The sequence below is a fragment of the Callospermophilus lateralis genome, chromosome 5, assembly GCF_048772815.1.
Source record: "Callospermophilus lateralis isolate mCalLat2 chromosome 5, mCalLat2.hap1, whole genome shotgun sequence".
NCBI lineage: Eukaryota > Metazoa > Chordata > Mammalia > Rodentia > Sciuridae > Callospermophilus > Callospermophilus lateralis.
Window position 1 is genome coordinate 111,477,902 of NC_135309.1, and position 21,756 is coordinate 111,499,657.

General features: G+C 37.3%; 1 protein-coding gene across 1 annotated transcript; it reads right to left on the bottom strand.

Moving 5' to 3' along the window:
• Positions 1 to 227: 227 nt before the first annotated feature.
• On the bottom strand, positions 228 to 20,900 carry Marveld2 (MARVEL domain containing 2). The gene is made up of 6 exons (XM_076856102.1): positions 19,752 to 20,900; positions 17,113 to 17,148; positions 6,712 to 6,857; positions 6,322 to 6,493; positions 1,862 to 1,912; positions 228 to 350 (listed from the first exon to the last, which is right to left on the bottom strand). The coding sequence occupies exons 1-6, from the start codon at positions 20,898 to 20,900 to the stop codon at positions 228 to 230; spliced, it is 1,677 nt and encodes a 558-aa protein (XP_076712217.1).
• Between the last annotated feature and the right edge of the window lie 856 nt (positions 20,901 to 21,756).

Genomic DNA, 21,756 nt, shown 5'->3' on the forward strand with positions numbered 1-21,756 from the left:
CATTGCCCAAGTTGGCCTTGAACTTAAAAATCATCCTGCCTCAGTCTCCCAATGAGCTGAAACTGCTCTGAAATGTTTGAGCAAATCATACTGATTAACATTGCATGCCAGTTAGGCCAATGAGGATCAGATTGAAGAGGCACTTTCTTCTCTACCACAGAGACTAGCATTAAAAAAGCAGTAAATAAATAGTAAATTTGTTATAAAAAAGTTGTTTCAGATAAGGTTTAAGAATAACCATTTATATCCCAATTCATTACTTTATCATATTCTTGAATTCTTTGCTTTATGTGAGAGAGTTTATTCTTGAGGTATTCACAGCGTTCTTTTTTTTCCAGAAATGAAGGATCCTATAAAAGAAAAATTGCTATTATTTTAGCATTTGGCTTTCTCAGCAATGAACACAAAAATCCATTATCCCAGAAAATGGTCCAACACAGAATAACTTGCAGAAGATTTTTAAACCTCCCTAATCAGAACAGCAGTTAATTTCTTACTTAAAAAAAAAAAAAAAAAGACTGTGTTTAATTAAAGCCACTTCAATTTTATAGCAAAATCAAGTGGGAAGTATAAAGAGCTGAGGCAGCTTCAATAATTTGAAGTATAATAAAAAGTAATTAATAAGTATGGGAAAGATTAATAAGGTCTTTCCAGTTTCTAATTGGTTTATTAGATTAAGTAAAGGGTGGACATAAAAAGATATAAAATAATCATTTTGAAGAAAATGTGGGTGGTAAAGAGTTATAGGTCAGTCCCCACTTTCCTAAGCTGCGAAACTGACAGGGCAGAATGTATTCAGGCCTGGGATTACAAGAAAACACCTTTTGTAGCACCCACAGTACTTAACAAGTAGCATCTTAAGACATATAAAAACGAAATACAGCAAACTCCCCTCTCTCTATGTATGTGTGTATATACATATCTATAATCTCTATATATCTTTATCTCTATAATCTACAATCAGAAAAATTAAAAATTAAACTCTGATAAAGTTTAATTTATAAATTAGATACTAACAACAACTTATAAAACAGAACAAGTATAACAACATGCTGTAGTAAAATTGCCACCATCTCTACTCCTGTGCTCTAGGTCATTATTAAGAAATCTTATTACTTTAATACAAGTATATGGTATCTTGACAATCAATCTGATAACTGGGAAGCTCCTAAGCAACTTGGGTGGTGAGTACAATGTGGATGTGCTGGACAAAGGGATGATTCACAGCCAGGGCAAGCTGGAGAGAGAGTGAGATTTTATCAGGCTACTTGGAATGGTGCACAATTTAAAATTTACTAATTGTTTATTTCTGGCATTTTTCTATTTAATTTTTTGGGAATATGGTTGACTGTGGTTAAAACCATGGATAAGGAAGTACTACTGTACTTTAGCAAAAATAGGAAAGGGAGAGAAAAGGGGAATTGCATGGAAATGGAGGGAGACCCTCATTGTTATACTAAATTACATATAAGAGGTTGTGAATGGAATGGGAAAATAAACAAGGTGAGAAATGAATTACAGTAGATGGGGTAGAGAGAGAAGATGGGAGGGGAGGGGAGGGGGGATAGTAGAGGATAGGAAAGGTAGCAGAATACAACAGTTACTAGTATGGCATTATGTAAAAATGGGGATGTGTAACCGATGTGATTCTGCAATCTGTATCTGGGGTAAAAATGGGAGTTCATAAATCACTTGAAGCTAATGTATGCTAATGTATGAATATGATATGTCAAGAGATTTGTAAGGTTTTGAACAACCAATAAAAATAAAAAAAAATTAAAAAAAAATAATCTAGTTTGTCAATTACCACCAGTGTATCCAGGTAAGAATACACTCTGAAGAAGAAAACTGTTTTACTCACATTCTTTTTTTTCTTAAACTCTTCATGGATTCTTGAAATTCTTTCATGTTCCTAAAAATAATATATTGTATATTTGAGTTAAAACATTTGCATTTACTCAAATCATATCTCAGAACACACTGGAAATTAGAAAACAATTTTTGCCTGAAATTATTATGACAATATTCACAGAGAAAATGTTTGAGGGCTTATTATCTGCCAGAGAGGCACTGGGATTCAGGGATGAACAAGACAGAAAGGGTACTGACTGCATAAAACCAGACCCTACTCCTAGTGCCATCTTCTGCCAGCTGTGTGACCCTGGGCAAGCTGTTTATCCCAAGATTTAGTTTCCTGATTGGAAAAGTAGAAATCATAATTGTAAACAGCTCAAAGGGCTGTGAGAAGGTTCACTTATTTGAAATGATGCTTATGAATAATCACATTAGCTATTATTATCATTTTCATCTTCTTTGGAAAGTTCCCTTTCAAGAAACTGGTGGTGCGATTAAGAGATTGAGACTATTTAACTTTTGAAAATAGCTAATATAAGGTTCCTTCTAACTTTATTCTAAGTTTTATATTTACTATAAATACATGTAGTAAATATAAAATGTGTTATGGGGTTGAATCTTCCCAAAGGATGTCCCCTTTGGGAACACTAAATGCTCAAAAGGCATTACTAGAGCAATGCTTTCATTTTTTTATGTAAAACTATGCATAGAGGTTACCAGACACAACAAATCTAATAAAAAGTATAATAATTTATAGTCCTAAAATTTCTCTTGAGACAATTTTGTATCACTTACCCATATTCTTTTCCCAGTATATTTTAATTCTTCAATATCTTTTATATTCTGAGACCATGAGTATTGTTTGTGTTTTGATTACTTGCCAGCAGTGAAAATGAACTTGGTAACTCAGTGGTAATGTACAATAATAGTTCCTGGGCCAGGATTAAATTAGCTTCCAGGGTTGGGGAGCTGTACTGGAGATGCAGGAAGAGACAAGAGTGGTAAAACTCACTCTAACCTGCCACAGACACTGAATTCATGAGCTGGTGAGGACCAGAGGAATTATTTGGAACAATATTCCTACTTTACAGTCTCAGAAAAATCTTGTGATTGTTTTATTTTTAAAGGGTGCACAACCAGGTATGTGAGAGAACCTGTGCTTTTAAATAAGCCCATGGGGTTTTGAAATGCCTCCCAAGCTTCCCTAGGAACCTGGTGGGAAAATGAATGAGCCTTGCAGACTGTTGCCAAGACAAAGCTCAGCCTGTGGTGTATGAAAAGTTAACTTTTCTGATACAAGTAATGAATCTACTTTAGATAAAGTCCAGAGAAGACACAGATTATATCCATGAGCCTGTCAGCTTTATTACTTTCTTGCTATGTCATATTGAAAATCAGGGGTAATGACTATTTTATTAATTATGTAGGCACATCATGGTATGACAGTCTCTCAGCCCCACTCTAACCAGAACCCATGGATCCCCTAACTGTAGTCCTATATGCTGGAACTCTTGGCATTCCTACAAAGTACACATGCTGAGACCACTGGGTTTCTGCTCAAAGGCTACAGTGGCAATCAGGGTTTTCAGGATTTCTCTCATTTAGCCTTCTCTTCCCAACTGTGCTGATCCACCAGGGTCTGCTTGTTCTTCCTTACATTCCTCTTCTTTGGGTATGAAAGGGAAGGGGTCTTAGCCTGTTGCCCTTGAACTCCTGGCTTAATTGGACCCTCCTGCCTCAGCCTTCTGTATAGCTGGGACTACAGGTTTGTACTACCATTCCCAGCTCTTCCTGCGTTCTGATGGCCTTTAAACTTGGTCACTCTTCTCAGACTTGTGAACCTAACTTGTTTTCCAAATGGTACTAACTGATCCTCGATTTGCTAGATTTCTCCTGCTTCATGGTACTAGTGTCTCAGCACTACTCCATCACTTCAGAACTGGGAAAAGGTCACTACAGTACACATTTGGTTTAGACAGCTCATAATTATGAGTAATTTAAATATATACTTACAAGTCTATGTTAGAGTCTGTAAACAAGTCAAGATGGCGCCTGGCAGTTTGCCAGAGAAATGTTAGGGTCTGTAAACAAGTCTGGATGGCGCCTGGCAAAATGCCAGAGGGAGTGGTTTGTGAAGTAACAAAAGCAAGCCATTAAGTGTGGAGATTCCTTATTGGTTGACTGCTGTATCTATTTTATGCTAATTAAGATAAGCTGTGTGGAATGTATAAATACCACTCCTGTCCTACAATAAAGGGCTCCCACTCCTGCTGTATCAATGTACACAAGTTGCTCGTCACCCCCTGGTTAGTTTGCTGCAGCCGGACTGCGGCAAGTCTACAGTCAAAACAAAGATGCCCAATTAACTGGGGTTCTCAGGTGAAAATTTTATATGTATACATGTGTATATACACATGGTATATTCACAAGCATAAATGCATTTGACATTTAAAAAAATTTTAATCATACAAAGCTGGATACAATGGCATATACTGTAGTTCCAGCAACTTGGGAAGCAGAGGAAGGAGAATAACAAGTTCAAGGCCAGTCTTATCAACTTAGGAAGGTCCTAAGCAACTTAGTGAGAACCTGTCTCAAAATTTAAAGAGCCTGAGGATATAGCTCAGTGGTAAAATGTTCCTGGGTTCAATCCTTAATACCATAAAAAAATTTAAGCAATAGACTAGAATATATTTTCTCCATAAAAAAAAAAAACCAAACACAAATGTGCTCAGCAGCATTATTCATAATAGTTAACAAGTGGAAATGACAGACATAAAGTGTAATATATTGTATCACTGCTTTCTTTTTTTTTTTTTGTATTGGGGATTGAACTCAGGAACATCTTACCACTGAGCTATATTCCTCAGTTTTTTCTTCTTCCATAGTGGGGATTGAATTCAGGGGCACTAGACCACTGAACCACATCCCCGGTTTTATTTTGTATTTGACTTAGAGACAGGGTCTCACTGAGTTCCTTAGTGCCTCACTTTTGCTAAAGCTGGCTTTGAACTCCAGATCCTCCTGTCTCAGCCTCCAGAGCCGCTTATAGGCGGATTATAGGCGTGTGTCACTGCTCCTGGCCTTTTTTTCCTCTTTTTTTTTTTTTTTTTTAAGCAGGGCCTTGCTAAATTGTCACTGATTACAAGGCATTCTTGAATCAGAGATATAAAAGGTGCACATTGAAATCCTGGTGTCTTTGGAGGCCTGAGGCAACAGGATCACAAGTTCAAGGCTAAACTCAACAACTTAGTAAGATCCTGTCTTAAAATAAAAAACAAAAGGCTGGGGATGTGGCTCACTGGTAAAGCATCCCTGGGTTCAATCCCTAGTACCAATCAATCAATCAATCAATCAATCAGAAAGCTTCAGTCCCACTGGCCCTCTGCCATAGTCACAGAGATCACTCTGATAGTGTACCTAGCAGCTCACATCTGCAGCTTCGGATCTGCTCTCTGTGCCCTAAGCCTGGGTTGGAAACCCTTGGTTGGCCTGGCAGGGAAATGCACTACACTGGTGGTTCCTTATACCCTTCCTCCCCTCATCCCAATTTGAGTGTGCCGCTCTTCTTTGGGACTGTGAGTGAGTATGTATTTTAGGCACATTTATATTTTACTTAAGTAGGCAAATAATTAATAAGTAAATTTAATAAGTAAAGGAAAAGGCATTAACTCATGCAATTTGTATGGCAATTTCTTTTTCTTTAGTGCTGGAGATTAATCCCAAGACCATATACAAAGCACAGACTCTTCCATTGAGCTATATACCCTCATTCCCTTGAATGATAATCATTTTTTTTTTTAAGAAAAGAATCTTTTTTTTTTTTTTTTTTTTTTAAGTTTTCGGCGGACACAATATCCCTATTTGTATGTGGTGCTGAGGATCAAACCCGAGCCGCAGGCATGCCAGGCGAGCACACTACCCCTTGAGCCACATCCCCAGCCCCGAATGGTAATCTTAACTAGTAACTTTTTTTCTTTTTTTGTGGTAGTGGGAATTGAACCCAGGAGCCTCATGTATGCTATATCACTTAGCTATGCCTCCAGTCAGTTTATTATTTTATTTTAAGGCAGTATCTTGCTAAATTCCCCTGGACGACCTTAACTTGCTATCTGCCCTCCTGCCTCAGTCTTTGAAGTTGCTAGGACAGGTGTGCACCACTGCACCCAGCTTAACTAGTTATCCTGAAAATTTAAAATACTTTCCTAGAAGAGATAGCAGACATAGAGAGTTCCACATTTTTTTTAAGTTTTTTTTTTTTTAGTTGTAGATAGACACAATACCTTTATTTTACATATTTATTTTAATGTGGTGCTGAGGATCAAACCCAGTACTTCACACATGCTAGGCAAGCACTCTACCACTGAGCCACAACCCCAGCCCAGAGAGTTCCAGATTTTTTAAATGGTCAGATTTTATTTCTCCTCTAAACTTCAGTGGTCTTCCTAGGCAGTTGCAGACACTGACCTGTCGGTTTTCTGAATGATGTGGCAACCTGCTCATTACTGCATCTAGCTCATCAAATTTCCTCAAGACGGCTTGAACTTCTGCAGATAGCTCTTTGTACTCTGAAAACTGGTCTTGGAACACAGCTTTATAGCGTTCCCGTTCATCATCTGTTTGAATCACAGGGTATTTTCTGAAGAAAAAACAAACCAAAGTTACAACTTTATCACTAAAACAGGATGTAGGGGAAATTAGCTTAGCTTATTCTTCATTGACTATACTGTACCTTCAGTTCAACTATTCACATCAATGATTTCAAGCAGAGCATTAATGTGGAGACATGTAAAAAAATGAAAGGCCCAAATGGGACTCCTCAACTTCTACCCTGAAGAATTCGGAGTAGATACTCACGCCATGTAGTCAGGCATCACAATAGGTTTAGGAATATGGCCCGCAGGGATGTGTCCACTCAGCAATTCAGGTTTCATTTTTGTTGTTCTCAAGTCTTTGAAATTAACTTCTGGGTCTCTCTGTCTGTCACTGGTGGCCATTTCACACTGCAGGTTGGGAGAAAAACAGGAATGATATATACACAGGAGTAGGAAAGCAAAACCACCTGAATTTATTCTTAGGGGACAATAGGGAGAGGGTAGGAAGATGAAAAATAGAAATCCTAATTAGCATTTCACTTTAGAATTAAATGTTTCACTTTAGAATTAAATTATGTCATGCTGAGGATCAAACCAAGTGCTTCACACATGCTAGGCAAGCGCTCTACCACTGAGCCCCAGCCCCAGCCCTAGAATTAAATGTTTTATAGTCATAGGGTGTGCTGACTGTTTTTGTAATAGCTAAGGGGACTCACATTTGGAAAATGGTATATATAATAGGTAAAACATCCTCCAGCTCCAATGTGTATATGTTAAAGGTAGATGATAAAATGAGGCATTAGAGGTCTTAAGTACTTACTTATTTAGGATTCATAAAGTAATTATAAAATAATTTTTAAAATAATTCAAAATAAGAAATTCAGCTGGGTGCGGTGGTGCACACCTGTAATCCAGAACTCTTGGGAGGCTGAGGCAGAAGGATCACATCTTTGATCAGCAAACTAAGCACTTAGTGAGACTCTGTTTCAAAATAAAAAATAGAAAGGGCTGGGGACACAGCTTAGCGGTAAATTGCCCCTGGGTTAAATCCCCAGCATCCCTGGCGGCAAAAAAACTAGCTACTGAGAAGAAGGAATAGAAATGAGTTATACCATTTTTATTATTTTAAAAAGAAACTCTTTCTGATCCTATGTACTTTAAAAAAATTAATTAAAAAAAAATTTCCCAGTACTGGGGATAAAACCCAGGACACTCTACCCTAAGTTATATATCCAGCCCTCTCACACCCTTTTTTTTTCATTTTGAGACTAGTTCTTGCTAAATTGCCCAGGCTGGCCTTGAATTTGTAATACTCCTGTCTCAGTCTCCTAAGTCCATGGGAATTCCAGGCATACGCCACCACACCTTGATGATCCTCAGTATTTTTAAATGTAAGGGAAATGTTCCTGGAACCACAGAATAAAGGCAGCCTATGTTTCTAACTTGCCTAAGTGTCCTTAAACTGTGATTCCTGAAAGGGGCTATGAGAGTTCTGGATTCTGGAGATGGTGAAGTAAGTTACCCTTTAGTTAACAAAAAAAGAAAAACAAACAAACAAACAACAATAACAACAAAAACAAAAAATCCCCACCATTTAAGGAAAAAAGAAAGAAAATGCAAGATGAAATGGCCCAGAGAAGTATTAGGGGACAGGTTTTAAAGGCTGATATAGCTAAGAGAAGGGAAATTGGAAGAACCAGCAGAATCCACCCCGAATGTGCAGGCAAAGGAGGATGTTCATCTCTGGGGTTTGGAAAAGACTATTCAGAGGTTCCATTGGACAAGAAAGGCTGGTGGATGACAGAAGAGAGGTTTCCATTTTATACCTAAAGAGGTGAGTTTAAGAGAGAGTCAAGTAAATTAAGTAGAAGCCATAATTAAAACTCAGAACTAGAGCTGGGGCTATAGTTCAGTGGCAGAGTGCTTGCCTAGAACGTGTGAAACACTGGGTTCAATCCTTAGCATCACATAAAAATAAACAAATAAAATAAAGGTATACTGTCCACTTAAAAGTACAAAAATAAAACAAAACAAGTTTTTTTTTTTTTTTTAATATTTATTTTTTTTTAGTTATCGGCGGACACAACATCTTTGTTTGTATGTGGTGCTGAGGATCGAACCTGGGCCGCACGCATGCCAGGCGAGCGCGCTACCGCTTGAGCCACATCCCCAGGCCCCAAAACAAAACAAGTTTAAAAAAAAAAAAAAACAGAACTATTTGGTTCATTGCTATCCACTCCAACCTTTCTTTTATTTAGGTGGGGTTCTTCTTTTTCTTTCTTTCTTTTTTTTTTTTTTTTCTTTTCTTTTTTCTTCTTTTTTTTTTTGGTACTGGGGATGGAACTCAGGGCTTTCCAAATGCAAGGCCACCAGTTTGCCGCTGAGCAACATTCTCATTGCTACCCTTTTTTTTTTTTTTTTTGCAGTGCTGGAGATCAAACCCAGGGACTCCAGCAAGAGCTAGGGTAGTGCTCTATCACTGAGCCATATTCCTAGCCCATAGTGCATTAAACATAAAAAAATAATAACCTCAAGAAACCTGCTTATTTAAATGTGTATTGTTGACATCCAAAGTTCCAGAAGCACTGGGGAATTTGAGAGGAACAGAGCAGGCAATGCTCTACTACTAGGGGAAGGTCAGAGCATGCTTGGGATCATGATTCTTCTTTGGTGCAGTTACTTCTTTCCCTCTGTTAACCCCTTAAGCCTTTGAAAAACACTTGCTGAGTTGAGTGGCTGGGGAGGGGCCCTGTTTCAGTGCAAACAAAATACAAAACAGGATTTTGAAACCTTGCTCTCCATCTTGCCAGGCAGTTTTTTAAGTCCTTTGTTTTCTGACTTCCCTACTTTAGACTAGCTTTGAGGTTTGGCTTAACATTAGCTCATTTGAAAAACCACCAGCTCTTAACTCACCAAATAGCACACCCCTGGGACTGGATCAGCTTTGGAGGTTGTTAACCAGCCCAAGGGAGATTACAGAAAGGAGAAGCTCCACACCACAGCACTGGGTGGAAGGGAAACCAGATCATCTCAAGGCAGAAAACATGCTAAGCCACTTGGGCCCAAAGAAGCAAAAATGCAAGTGGGTACAGGATATTTTAGGGAACACATTTTGAGGTTAGTATTCATTCTGCTGTGTTTTGTGTTAGGGTGCCATTTCTTTTTTCTTCATTTTTTTTTTTTCTTTTTTAGGGTGCCATTTCTTCATCCTAATGAATTCCTCTGTTTAATCTTGAAAATGAATCATGGTATTAAACATCAAGGGACACTTTTTTGGCTTGAGAAAATGGATTTCCATTTTGTGGCATCTTTCTTTAGCTTAGCTTCTAAACATTTGATGATCTAGTTCTCTGGTGCTGGCTGAGGAAGCAACTATGGAACATGGCCCTGGGCATTAATCTCAGATTTCCTGGTCAAAGTCATGAATTCTGCCCAGGTAGTCACAATGGGTAGGAGAAGCCATAATTAATTTGTTTCTAGATTAAAAAAAAAAGTTAAGCAAGAACTATCATTTACCTTACTTGCCCATCTCTAATTCTCAGATTTACCTTTTAATATGAAAAGAGAGTTTTTAAGAAGTTGAATTTCCAGATAGACTATGTTGTCTGCTTTAATATTTTTTAAAATTTGGTATCTTAACATTTTGTGGTTGTTGTTGTTGTTGTTGTTGTTTTGGGAAAATCTCATTGATCATCAGTGTGGAGAACTCAACTGGAAAGAAATCGAAACATCAGACAAAGAATTAAAACCTCTAGGCTTTCATGGGTGGGAAATATTAGACTCCAGCCCTTGGATGGGACACTCTTAAATAGTGCTCCTAATTACAAACATCCAAGGGAGGAGAGAGAAAGGGCCTGCAGCCCCAGTTTTAATGTGACCTTTCTTTGCTTCTAACCAATTTCAGTTTCGTCAGCAAATATCAGAAATGCTTTATTGTGATATAATACGAAATAATTAAGCAACAGGACAAGTAATGCTATGGATATTATTATTAAGCTTTTCAAATTAAAAAATAGGCTGAATATATCCTTTAAAGTTATAAACAGGGAAAGCCAGTGAATTTGCTTTTCTGTGCATTTGTCAGATTTCTAATTCTTTTCCCCTTAGAGGGTATAATGTAACAATATAAAGCCTCCACTCTAAACCCATACCCCCATCCTAAAGGCCCAGATTAGATTTTTGACTTTTCCAGCTTGAAATACCTACTCAGTACTGAGGGTTTACTAGAATTTGCTGCTGTCTCTATTTGATCTTTTATGTCTGTATATTAATTCATTTCCAAATGACCTTAGCTTTTTAAAAATTATATTTGTTAACGTACAAAATAATAAGGGGTGACCTAGTATATAGTCTAAACAAGGGAAAGAAAATAGAAGTTCAGAGAAGGTAAGTAATTTCCACAGGATTACAGAGTTACTAAGTAGCTGCTCTGACACTATAATTCAGATATCTAATTCTACAGTTCATTTCCTCTTCATCACATGCCACTGACTCTCCCAGGCTAGTCTTGGATTTTTCCCTGCTGATTTAGGAAGGAAGCAGGTAAAAATCATACCCAAAGAAAACTGGAGATATTGTCCTTTCTATCAGGTATCTCATGGGCAAATCCAATAGAGAGTCATCAACTAAATAATGAGATCACTGAGGTCTATCTCTAGAATATAACTAAATCTGTTCATCCATTGAGATCTATCTCCAGGAAAAGATACCGTTAAAAGGATGCTTTTTGGATTTAGCTCTTATATCTTTTTTAATTTTCCCCAGTACTGGGGATCAAACTCAGGGCTTCGTACTTTCGAGGCCTGTGCTTTCTACCAGTGAGCTATACAGTAGACCTCCTTGTGTTTTTTTGTTTGTTTTTTGGTATTGGGATTGAACCCAGGTGCACTTAACCACCAAGCCACATCCCTAGCCCTTTTTATTTTTTATTTTGAGACAGGGTCTCACTCAGTTGCTTAGGGCCTCACTAAATTGCTAAGACTGGCTTTGAATTTGCGATCCTCTTACCTCAGCCTCTCAAGCTGCTGGGGCTAGGGTTAGGATTAGGATTAGGGTTAGGGTTAGGGTTAGGGCGCACACTGTGCGCCACTGTGCCTGGCTCCTCTTTAAAAATTTTATTTTGAGACAGAGTCAAGTTGCCCAGGCTGGCTTCGATTGTAGTTCTCCCGCTGCAGCCTCTAGAGTAGCTGAAATTACAGGCGTGTTCTACCATGTCCAGCTTAATTCCCATATTTTGAAATAGCAGAGGAAGCTAATTGTATTCATATGATTTCCAAAAGAGTTGTGGGACTGGAAGTTCCAGCATCTACTAAGGTTATTCCTGACCATTCAAGTACCTCTCAGAATCGGGAGCCCTGTAACACACCTCAACATGCCATATGCTAACCTCCCAGGGCAGCCTGAAAGAGTTCTAGGGTTAGAACTCTCTGACAGAGCATCCTAATCCTGTGCCACCTGCATATTCTTTTTTGGGGGGTGGGGAAGTACTGAGGATTGAACTCAGTGGGCTCAACCACTGAGCCACATCCCCAGCCCTATTTTATATTTGATTTAGAGATAGGGTCTCACTGAGTGTCTCGCTTTTGCTGAGGCTGGCTTTGAACTTCCAATCCTCCTGCCTAAGCCTCCCAAACCTCTGAGATTACAGAGGTGTGCCACTATGCCCGGCTGGACATTTGTTTTTTGTTTATTTATTTATTTTTAATATATATATATTTTTAAGTTATCAATGGACTTTATTTATTTATACATGGTGCTGAGAATCAAACCCAGTGCCTCAGACATGCTAGGCAAGCTCTCTACCACTGAGCCACAACCCCAGCCCAATTATTTATTTTTTAGTTGTAGATGGACATATTTATTTATTTATTTATTTGGTACTGAGGATTGAATTCAGTGCCTCACACATGCTAGGCAAGTACTCAGCCCCAGCCCGCACTCATACGTTCTTACCAAACAATAATACTGACTGTACTATCTTCTGGGGCAACTTTCTCCAATTTGTGCTGGCATTTGGGGTTGACTCTGTTCTGCACTCAATTCCATTAGTAAATCCCATCATCCACCTCAGAGAAATTGACCAGGAAGCCCATAAATTCTACCCTGGGCAAAAATGACAACTACCGCTACATTTTCACTATATCCCAATGAGACAGCCCTGTCCAGCCTGGTGCTGGACAAAATATATAACATTCACAAAATATATAACTTTAACCCTCCAAAGCTAACAAACTCTTCTATTCAAAAGTATGTTTTGCTTATTTATTTATCTACTATTTATGTTTGTGATGCTGGTGATTAAACCTGGGAACTCATGCATACCTGTGCTTTACCACTAAGCTATATCCCCAGCCCAGGTTGTCATCTTTTATAAAATAATTTCCTATATCTGAATTGTGTGTGTGTGTGTGTGTGTGGATTAAACCTTGGACCTTGCATGCTAGGGAAGCACTCTTCCTTGGAATGATGTCCTTAACCCTTAATTTGACTTTTAAAAAGTTTTACATTTTATTTTTAAATTGACAATCTGTACACATGGTATATAATTCAAAGGTCTAAAAGGGAACATAATGAAAACTAAGTCTTCCTCTCTCATCTTCCCAGTTACCCAACTGCTCTCCCTAAAAGGCAACCAGTATTATCAGTTTCAGGGTGTACAACACATATATTTCATAGCTTTCAAGTACCTTCCCTCATTTAACTTGCTCTAATTAATACTACGTCATGGAATAAGAACAAGTCTAATTGAAATGGATATCCTCAGAGCAAGCAATAAATATCAAAAAAATACAAGCTAGTACAAGTCTCTAACACTAGCTCTGGGAGAGGCTGAGGCAAGAGGATCACTTGAGCCCAGGAGTTTGAGACCAGCCTGGGCTACTGGTGAGACCCACTCTCAAAAATTTTTTTTGACTAAATAAAAAATTAACTAAAATACTTTGAGAATGAGAATTTATGACAAAGCATGATAAAAAACAACCAAAAGAAACTCACTCAAAATAGAATCACTGTAATTCTATACCCAATATTTAAAGTATATATATGCTTGTAGCACTAGGTCTATGCTGCCCCACGAAAGAGGAGTGCTGTAATCTTCCATAAACCAGCTAATGCCAGCCTCACTTGCTGTACACCTGGTCATTCCAGACTGGTCAACTTGATTTCTAAACATCTATGGCTATCCAGAAAAATCCCAGCAAGGTTGTTAAGCCATAATAACTATAATTCAGATAATTCAATGTGTCAGAAATTGTTTAATACAATTGATTCTTTAAAAAATATGACTAATTATATAACCCAAAGGATGCTTTGACCACCTACTAATGTTGAATTTGAGACATTATCATCTATAAGCTGAAGCACCAATCTGTAAGCCAACTATTTAATTTTATGGTCCTTAAAAGATCTCCATCTCTCTCATTTACATATATACACACATCACACACTGCTAATCATTTTTCTGTTTTTCTTTTCCACTAGATTTGCAAGCCCTTTGAAATATATATATATTTGAAAAAAAAAATATATACACACACACACACACACACACCCCTTTATGGACATCATTCCAAGGTAGAGTGCTTCCCTAGCATGCAAGGTCCAAGGTTTAATCCCCACCCCCCCACACACAATTCACATACCTTTATTTTACTTCATTTTTATGTAGTGCTGAGGATCAATCGAACCCAGGACCTCATATGTGCTAAGTGCTCGACCGCTGAACCACAACCCCAGCCTCTGAAAATGGGCTTTTTAATGTTCATTTTCATGAGTACATAGCCAAAATGGCACATGTTTGTTCAGTGAATGAATTAATGATGACATTGATGTATTAATCATGATCCCTTGGACAGATTGTACATCTTCTTTATAAATCCCTTATTTCAATGTGAATAAAACATTTTCAAATTGTTTGTGTGTCACAATGTCAAGAATAAAGTTACAAGTTAAAAGAGATATTATGAAGAATATATATATTTTTTATTTTCTGAAATAGGGTTTTGCTATGTTGTCCATGTTGTATAGGCTGGCCTTGAACTCAGGTTTCTCCTGCCTCCATCTCCCATTGGGCTGACAGTACAAATATAAGCCACTGTGCCCAGTTCATAAGGTATCTTCAAAATGTATTCACTTACACAGGCTCATGAGAATAAGGTAGGAGGTTCATAAGTTTGAGACCAGTCTCAGCAACTCAGCAAACCCCTCAGAAATTTAATAAGACACTATCTCAAAATTAAAAAAAAAAAAGAAGAAGAAAGGATTGGAGATATAATTCAGTGGTAAAGCATCCCAGGCTCAATCCCCAGTACTATCCCTGCCCCACAAAAAAAAAGTATTCACTTAAAAGATTTGTGAAAATTAGCAACTTAGAGGAAAAAATGAACAGAATATGAACAGATTCATCAATAACTTGAAAATGTAAATATAACATATGAAAAATGCACAATCTCATTCCTGATTCAACTGATTCAAAGAAATACCATTTTTCACATATCATTTTGACAAATGTCAACAAACTTCCTAACATACTATATAACAAGGTGAGGAAACCTGCAGTGCTGGAAATGAAAGCTGGTTAAAACCTCCATAGGTTCAATCCCCAGCACTGCAAAAACAACCACCCCAAAACAAAAACCAACCAACCATCCAACAACAACAACAAAAAAAGAAACCTTAATAGGACAATCTGGCAATCAAAATGGGAAGGCATATCCTTGGGCTGGGATGTAGCTCAGTGGAAAAGTACCCCGGGATTCAATCCCTAGTATGAGGGCGGGGAGCAGAAACTATTTATGTATTAATAAGAAAATATCTTAGGGGGCTGGGGTTGTGGCTCAGTGGGGGCGGGGAGCAGAAACTATTTATGTATTAATAAGAAAATATCTTAGGGGGCTGGGGTTGTGGCTCAGTGGTAGATAGCTTGCCTAGCACATTCAGGGCCCTGGGTTCCATCCTCAGCACCACATATAAATCAATAAAATAAAGGTATTGTGTCCAACTACAACTAAAAAATAAATATTAAAGAAAGAAAATATCTTAGAAAGTATTAAGAGAAGTAAATAAGGGACCTAATAGTACATAGCATCCTACCATGTGTGTAAAAGGTGGAAACAGAGTAACTATGTATAGACTTGTGAGATATATATATCCTGTTCATTTCTGAAAGGAACACAAGACATTGATAAAAACTCCAGCCCCCTCCCCCAACTGGCAGAAGAACTAGAAAGCTGTGTACAGAAGTAAGAGAAGACTGTTAATAGACACTTTCGAATTTTGAACTAAGAGAATATTACCCCTTTCAAACAAATCCAAAGGCTGATTCTTATTGCTTAGAAATAATGCCCAATATCTTGAAAAGGAACTTTTCAATAAGGGTAAAATTGTGATTATTAAAATATACTATGCTGGGTACAGTGGCTCGTGCCTATAATTCCAGAGACTCAGGAGACTGAGGCAGGAGGATCACAAATTTGAGACCAATGTTGGCAACTTATTGAGACCTTGTCTCAAAAAATAAAATAAAGTAAAATAAAATAAAGGGCTAGGAATGTATCACACAGGTAGAGCAATCCTAGGTTCAGAAAAAAATTATTATTCACATATACGTAAATATTTATGACAATGGCATCTCACAGAATCCTCCCAGCAAACTATGAGGTAGAAATTATAATTATTATTCCAGTTTTACACATGAAGAAATAGAGGGTAGGGCTGTAGCTCAGTGGTAGAGTGCTCACCTCACATGTGGAAGGCACTGGGTTCGGTCCTCAGCACCAAAAAAATAAAATAAAATAAAGATATTGTGTCCATCTACAACTAAAAAAAACAAAAAAAGAAAAGAAACAGAAGCATGAAAGGGTTCAAAAACTTGCTACAGTCAGGTGTGTACATGCCTGTAATTCCAGAAAGCTGAGGTGGAGGATTGGGAGTTCAAAGCAGCTTCAGCAACTTAATGAGGCCCTAAGCAACTTACCAAGACCCCGTCTCAAAATCAAATATAAAAATATTTAGGAATGTGGTTTGGTGGTTAAGTACCCCTGATTCAATCCTTGGTACAAAAAAAAAAAAAATGCTATAACTAGTAACTAGTCACACAGCTAGTAAAGTATGGAATAAGAACACCCTAACACTATAAATATTTGACATCTGAAAACAAGATGAGAAGGATAAAAAAAGAATAGCAAATAATTTAAAAGACAAATGAAGAGTTGGACATGGTAGTGCACACCTGAGGATTGCAAGTTCATGGACAGCCTCAGCAACTTAGCAAGGCTGTGTCTCAAACTAAAAAAATTTAAAAAAGGTCTTTTAGCTCAGTGTATGCCTGGCATTCTATGGCCTAACCCAAAGCCTTGGGTTCAATCCTCAGTACAGCTAAAGGAAAAACAAATTAGGAAAATTACTTTCATATAAAAAAATTAAATTTTAAGGAAAACCAGCTATGTTCACTTATATAAACTTCCATTTAACAAAATTAAAAGGGATAGCTCAGAGTCATTTTTTCTTTTAGTATTAGGAAAAATTGGAAGTCTTCTCATGAACTCATTGTAACAGCTTTACTTTCACAAATGGATGTTGCTACTATGTAGATAAACAGACACAAGAGAAAAGTATATATAACAAATCTAGAGAAAGCAAAACATGAAGTAAACTTTCTTCTCACCATTTTTCTTTTCGATGGCAATGATGGCTCATTTATCTGGAACAAAAAGTGAAAAATGATTTTTCAAAGGTGTGTTAAGTTACTTTACAAATATTTTCATCCACTTGGATTTACAGCCTAATTTCAAGTATGCAGAGATTGATCCTCTACTTAATGGATGTTCCTCTTACTCATGCGCCTAGATTTTTATGGATCAGTAGATCCATAAAAATACCTGGAGGGGATAAGATTATGTAGCATCCCTATTTAAAATTATTTTAGTTTAACAGTAGCAAAAAGTGTTAAAGTATGTTCTGTTAACTTCATTATACCCTGAAATAAACTGATGTTTTCCTATCTTCTTAAGAGATATAAGCAATAGGGGCTGGGGTTATAGCTCAGTGGTAGAGTTTAGCTATAACCGCAGCCATCAGAGGATGGATAATTGTAGTTCCCTGTCAATCAGGAGCATAGAGAAGACTTGGACATAAGGGGATTGCTTGAATTAGGTAAATTGCTTGAATTAACTTGACATTTTATTTATTCCTGGCTACTATTACCTTGAATGATCAAAGAGCTAACATGTTTATCATATAAAATTAATAGAAAAAATTCAAGAATACTAACATTTTCTAACCTTTAGGAAGTTATAACAATACAACAACAGAGGTAACTCAGGTCTAATCAAGTGTTATGAAAAATCTTATAGAAATAAATGTTTGTTGAGAAAGGCAAAATAAAGTATCATGCTAATAATGATAATCATTAATGCAGAACTTTGAAATGTTAAAATTTAATAACTTATTAAACTAGCATAAAATTATGTAGAAGAGTCTCACTATCTGGATTTCACACTGATTAGAATTTTAAATTCTTTATTTGTACAGAGAGATATAAATTTAAGAAATATGCTTAGAGTGCCAAAATAAATTTTTAGAAATGATTTGAATCTAAGTAGGATTCTAGAAAGATGAACGTCTTCTGTAATAATAAATTATGAATCACACTGAAACTTTGAGGTTCTTTATAACATGTAGGTTCTTATTATAAAACTATTTACAATTGTTCTATATTAGATTTACAAAAGATTAAAAACAAAATACATGTCAATGTGTGTTATTATGAGGACAGGATTTAATTTTTATTTATACCATGTACAATTATATACTATCTAGGAAGTTTTGGGAAAAATAGGAAAGGAAAAATTCATAATACAGTTAATTTAAAATTAAGAAAAATTTTAAGGTAAATATTGATATTTTCAGTGGCACAGAAAAATCTATTGCTCATATCTCTTTTTTTGACGATATTTTTAAAGATGGACACAATATCTTTACTTATTTTATTTATTTTTATGTGGTGCTGAGGATTGAACCCAGTGCCTCACATGTGCAAGGCACGCGCTCTACCGCTGAGCTATAACCCCAGCCCCTATTGCTTATATATCTTAAGAAGATAGGCAAACATCAGTTTATTTGAGGGTATAATGAAGCTAGCAGAATATACTTTAACACTTTTGCTACTATTAAACTAAAATAATTTTAAATAGGGATGCTACATAATCTTATCCCCTCCAGGTATTATTATTTTTTCTCATCATTCTCATTATTTTTATCCTCAGTGTTCTCATTACATTTAATTAGTTAAATTCAAGAAATAAAAACAAGCATAGAGCTTTTAATTTTAATAGTTTAACCCACAGTAAGAATGAATTATTAAAACCAATAGGCAAGTTTTCAGGGTATATTCACTAGAATTCAACCTCTCAATATTTAAAAAAAAAATGTGGTTTTCCATATTCTTATTTGGCATTATTTAACTCATTGGAAGAAATTAATTATAACACTTAAATGAATACTTTTCCTCCTGCAACTGAAAAAAATTACGCATTTTTATTTATTGATTTTTGCAATACTAGGGATTGAACCCAAGGATGCACTACCACTGAGCTACATCCACAGCCCTTTTTATTTTGAGACAGGGTCCCTAGGATTATAGGCATGTGCCACTGTTCCTGGCTAAATTTTACCATATCAAAGAATCAAAATTGTTTTTAAACTAGGTGTAGTGACTCAAGCCTATAACCCTAGGAACTCAGAATTCTGAGGCAGGAAGATCGTGAATTCAAGGCCAGCCTCTGCAATTTAGTGAGACACTTTCTCAAAAAATGAAAAGGCTGGAAATATAACTCAGTGGCAAAGCGCCTCTGGGCTCAATACTCAGTATCCAAAAAAAGAGTTCTCAAAGTTATTTTAATGATGAGACACTTATTGTACAGGTATGTTATTTTTCTTTACTGAAATTCAGTAGTTGTCCCAGTAGCTGTTTTCCTCTTTAGCATCACACAGCCATAATAACACAGATGACAAACTTTCTATTACACATCTGGTGTCTACTTGCAACAACAAGCAACTCCAGAATGGCTTATCTCAGTCAAAGCAAGTCAGACGTCAGACATGAGGTAGGATTTTCCAACCTCAGATACATGAATACATATATATGTAGGGGTGGAGGTTGGTGGGGGAGAAAGAGAGAGGTAGGTAGGTGGATGTTGATAAAAGCCTCTGTTCCAACTATCATGTATTTTTAACAAGGGAGCAAATTATAGAAAACAAAATAAAACAAAACAATAAGAAATGAGGGATTGTAAAATCACTTACCTCCTGCTGTTCCATATATTCCCTGTGTCTTCGAGCTGCCTCATGCCTCCAGAGCTTTAGGCAAACCAAAGCACTGATAAGATAGACAATCATGGTGACAAAGAGGAAGATCATTGCTGCTATTTGTCCTCCTTCTACTCGGCAGAACACTGCATTTATTGGAGTATTAAATAATGGATAGTAGCAAAGTCCACCTCGGTTGGTATCATTCACATAGACTATGGCTGCCGCCATGTACAAGATAAACAAGGCAACATTAATTCCAAATTCAGTTAGGGGCCACCAATTAGAGTCCAAAAGAATAGTTCGGTAATACATGGACATGCCAAGAACCAGAACAATAATGGTAGCAATCCAAGCTAATCCAGCAACCACCAGTACAAAAGGGGTCTTGGGGCCACTGTAGTAATAGCCCCCATACATACTGCCCAGGCCACCAACGCCTCCCATGCCATATGGCTGTGAATATCCAAACAAGTTATACCACTCGTTGTCCTTGTGAATGTAAGCTGTGACACATGCGAAGACTCCGGCCCCCAGAAGCAGCTCCACCACACCCAGAATTCTCAGCAGACCTGCCCAAGACTTCATGTAGGAATACCTCAGGTTGTACTCCTCCACCTTCTCACTGTAAGTTCGAGCTGTCTGTGTGTGTCGGTCCAGAGATGCATAGGGATCCTGGGGAAACATCCCATCAGACTCTTTTGGGGAATTAAAAGTGCCTTCTGACCCTCCAGATGGATCTTTGTAGGAGCTGGGGGGAGAACGATGGTTGCATCTTGATGGAGAGGCAGGAGGTGAACATTTCACCCCATCGGAGATGTATCTGATATCAGACACTGACTTATCCCATTCTGGGTCCTTTTTCTTTCCCCTGAAGAAGTTCTTCCAGGAGTCAGGGACAAAGCGTCGTACAGGCTTGAGGTCTGGTGCAATGGCTGGTTCCTCAGTGTCACTTGAGTAGAAGTCTGGGCCGAACGGTGGCTGTAATGGGAGAGGGGGAGGTGGCAAAGGATCAGCGCTTACAGCCAGCTCACTGTCGTGAAGAGTCTGGAGGGTTCTTACAGTGCCATCTTGATGAGGCAAGTCCCCTGGGACCTCATTGTAGCCCCTCTCCCGAATCCTGGATCTTCCATCATTTGACGACATTTGTGACTTTCACACCTGAGACAAAGATTATAGTTTTTACTTATGCTTAGTTATTTATTCTTTCCATGATGCTGATTTTATTTACTTTGTAGCAAAATGTATTCAGGAGACCAACACAATTATATCTAATTATTATGACATATAAAAATAAAAAATAAGCATGTATATTTTAGGTATATGTAACAATTAGATAACTCAAGAATACCAAGTTACTACTTTATGCCATTTTAAGTACAATCAAAATTTTAACTATTAACTCTGAATTTTACATAATGAAATTTTAGCCAAGCATGGTGGCACATATATGTGTGGGTGTGTGTGTCTAATTTATCTAAAAACCCTATAAACAGTAAAATATAAAAAACAAAAATGAAAAACTTTAACATTGCATAATGCTAACACAATCCCAAGTAGAGTCCTTCCTTCAGACATCTAAAGCAAAATATTTAAGAGTCTAAGCATACCAAAGTTTGATGGGTCAGCAATGTAATCATTTTCATTAACTCATACCTGCTTTGGAATGTCCAAAGAGAAGCAGTCTGTTAAAACACAGCTCCTTTCCTTCCTAAAACAAGGAAGTCATTTAGAAGACTTGTCCCCTCTAAAACAGTAACACTTGATACTAGATTTCATTTTATATTATTGTGGTACTGAGGATTGAACCCGGGGTGCTTTGCCACCAAGCAAAATTCCCAGCTCTTTTTCTTTTTTATTTTGAGACAGGGTCTTGCTAAATTGCCCAGGCTGGTCTTGAACTTGCAGTACTCCTGCCTCAGCCTCGAGAGTAACTGGGATGACAGGTGTGTGCTACCATGCCCCGCTTGATACTAGATTTTAAAGGTTCTTAGAGGTAAAA

Bases quoted from the DNA above. Each gene is read 5' to 3' on its own strand.
- Marveld2 (XM_076856102.1), bottom strand. From the start codon at position 20,900: ATGTCGTCAAATGATGGAAGATCCAGGATTCGGGAGAGGGGCTACAAT. The intron at 6,494-6,711 runs GTGAGTATCTAC...TTTTTTCTTCAG, and splicing joins GTGATGCCTGACTACATGGC to AAAATACCCTGTGATTCAAA. The intron at 1,913-6,321 runs GTCAGTGTCTGC...TATTATTTTTAG, and splicing joins ATCATTCAGAAAACCGACAG to GAACATGAAAGAATTTCAAG.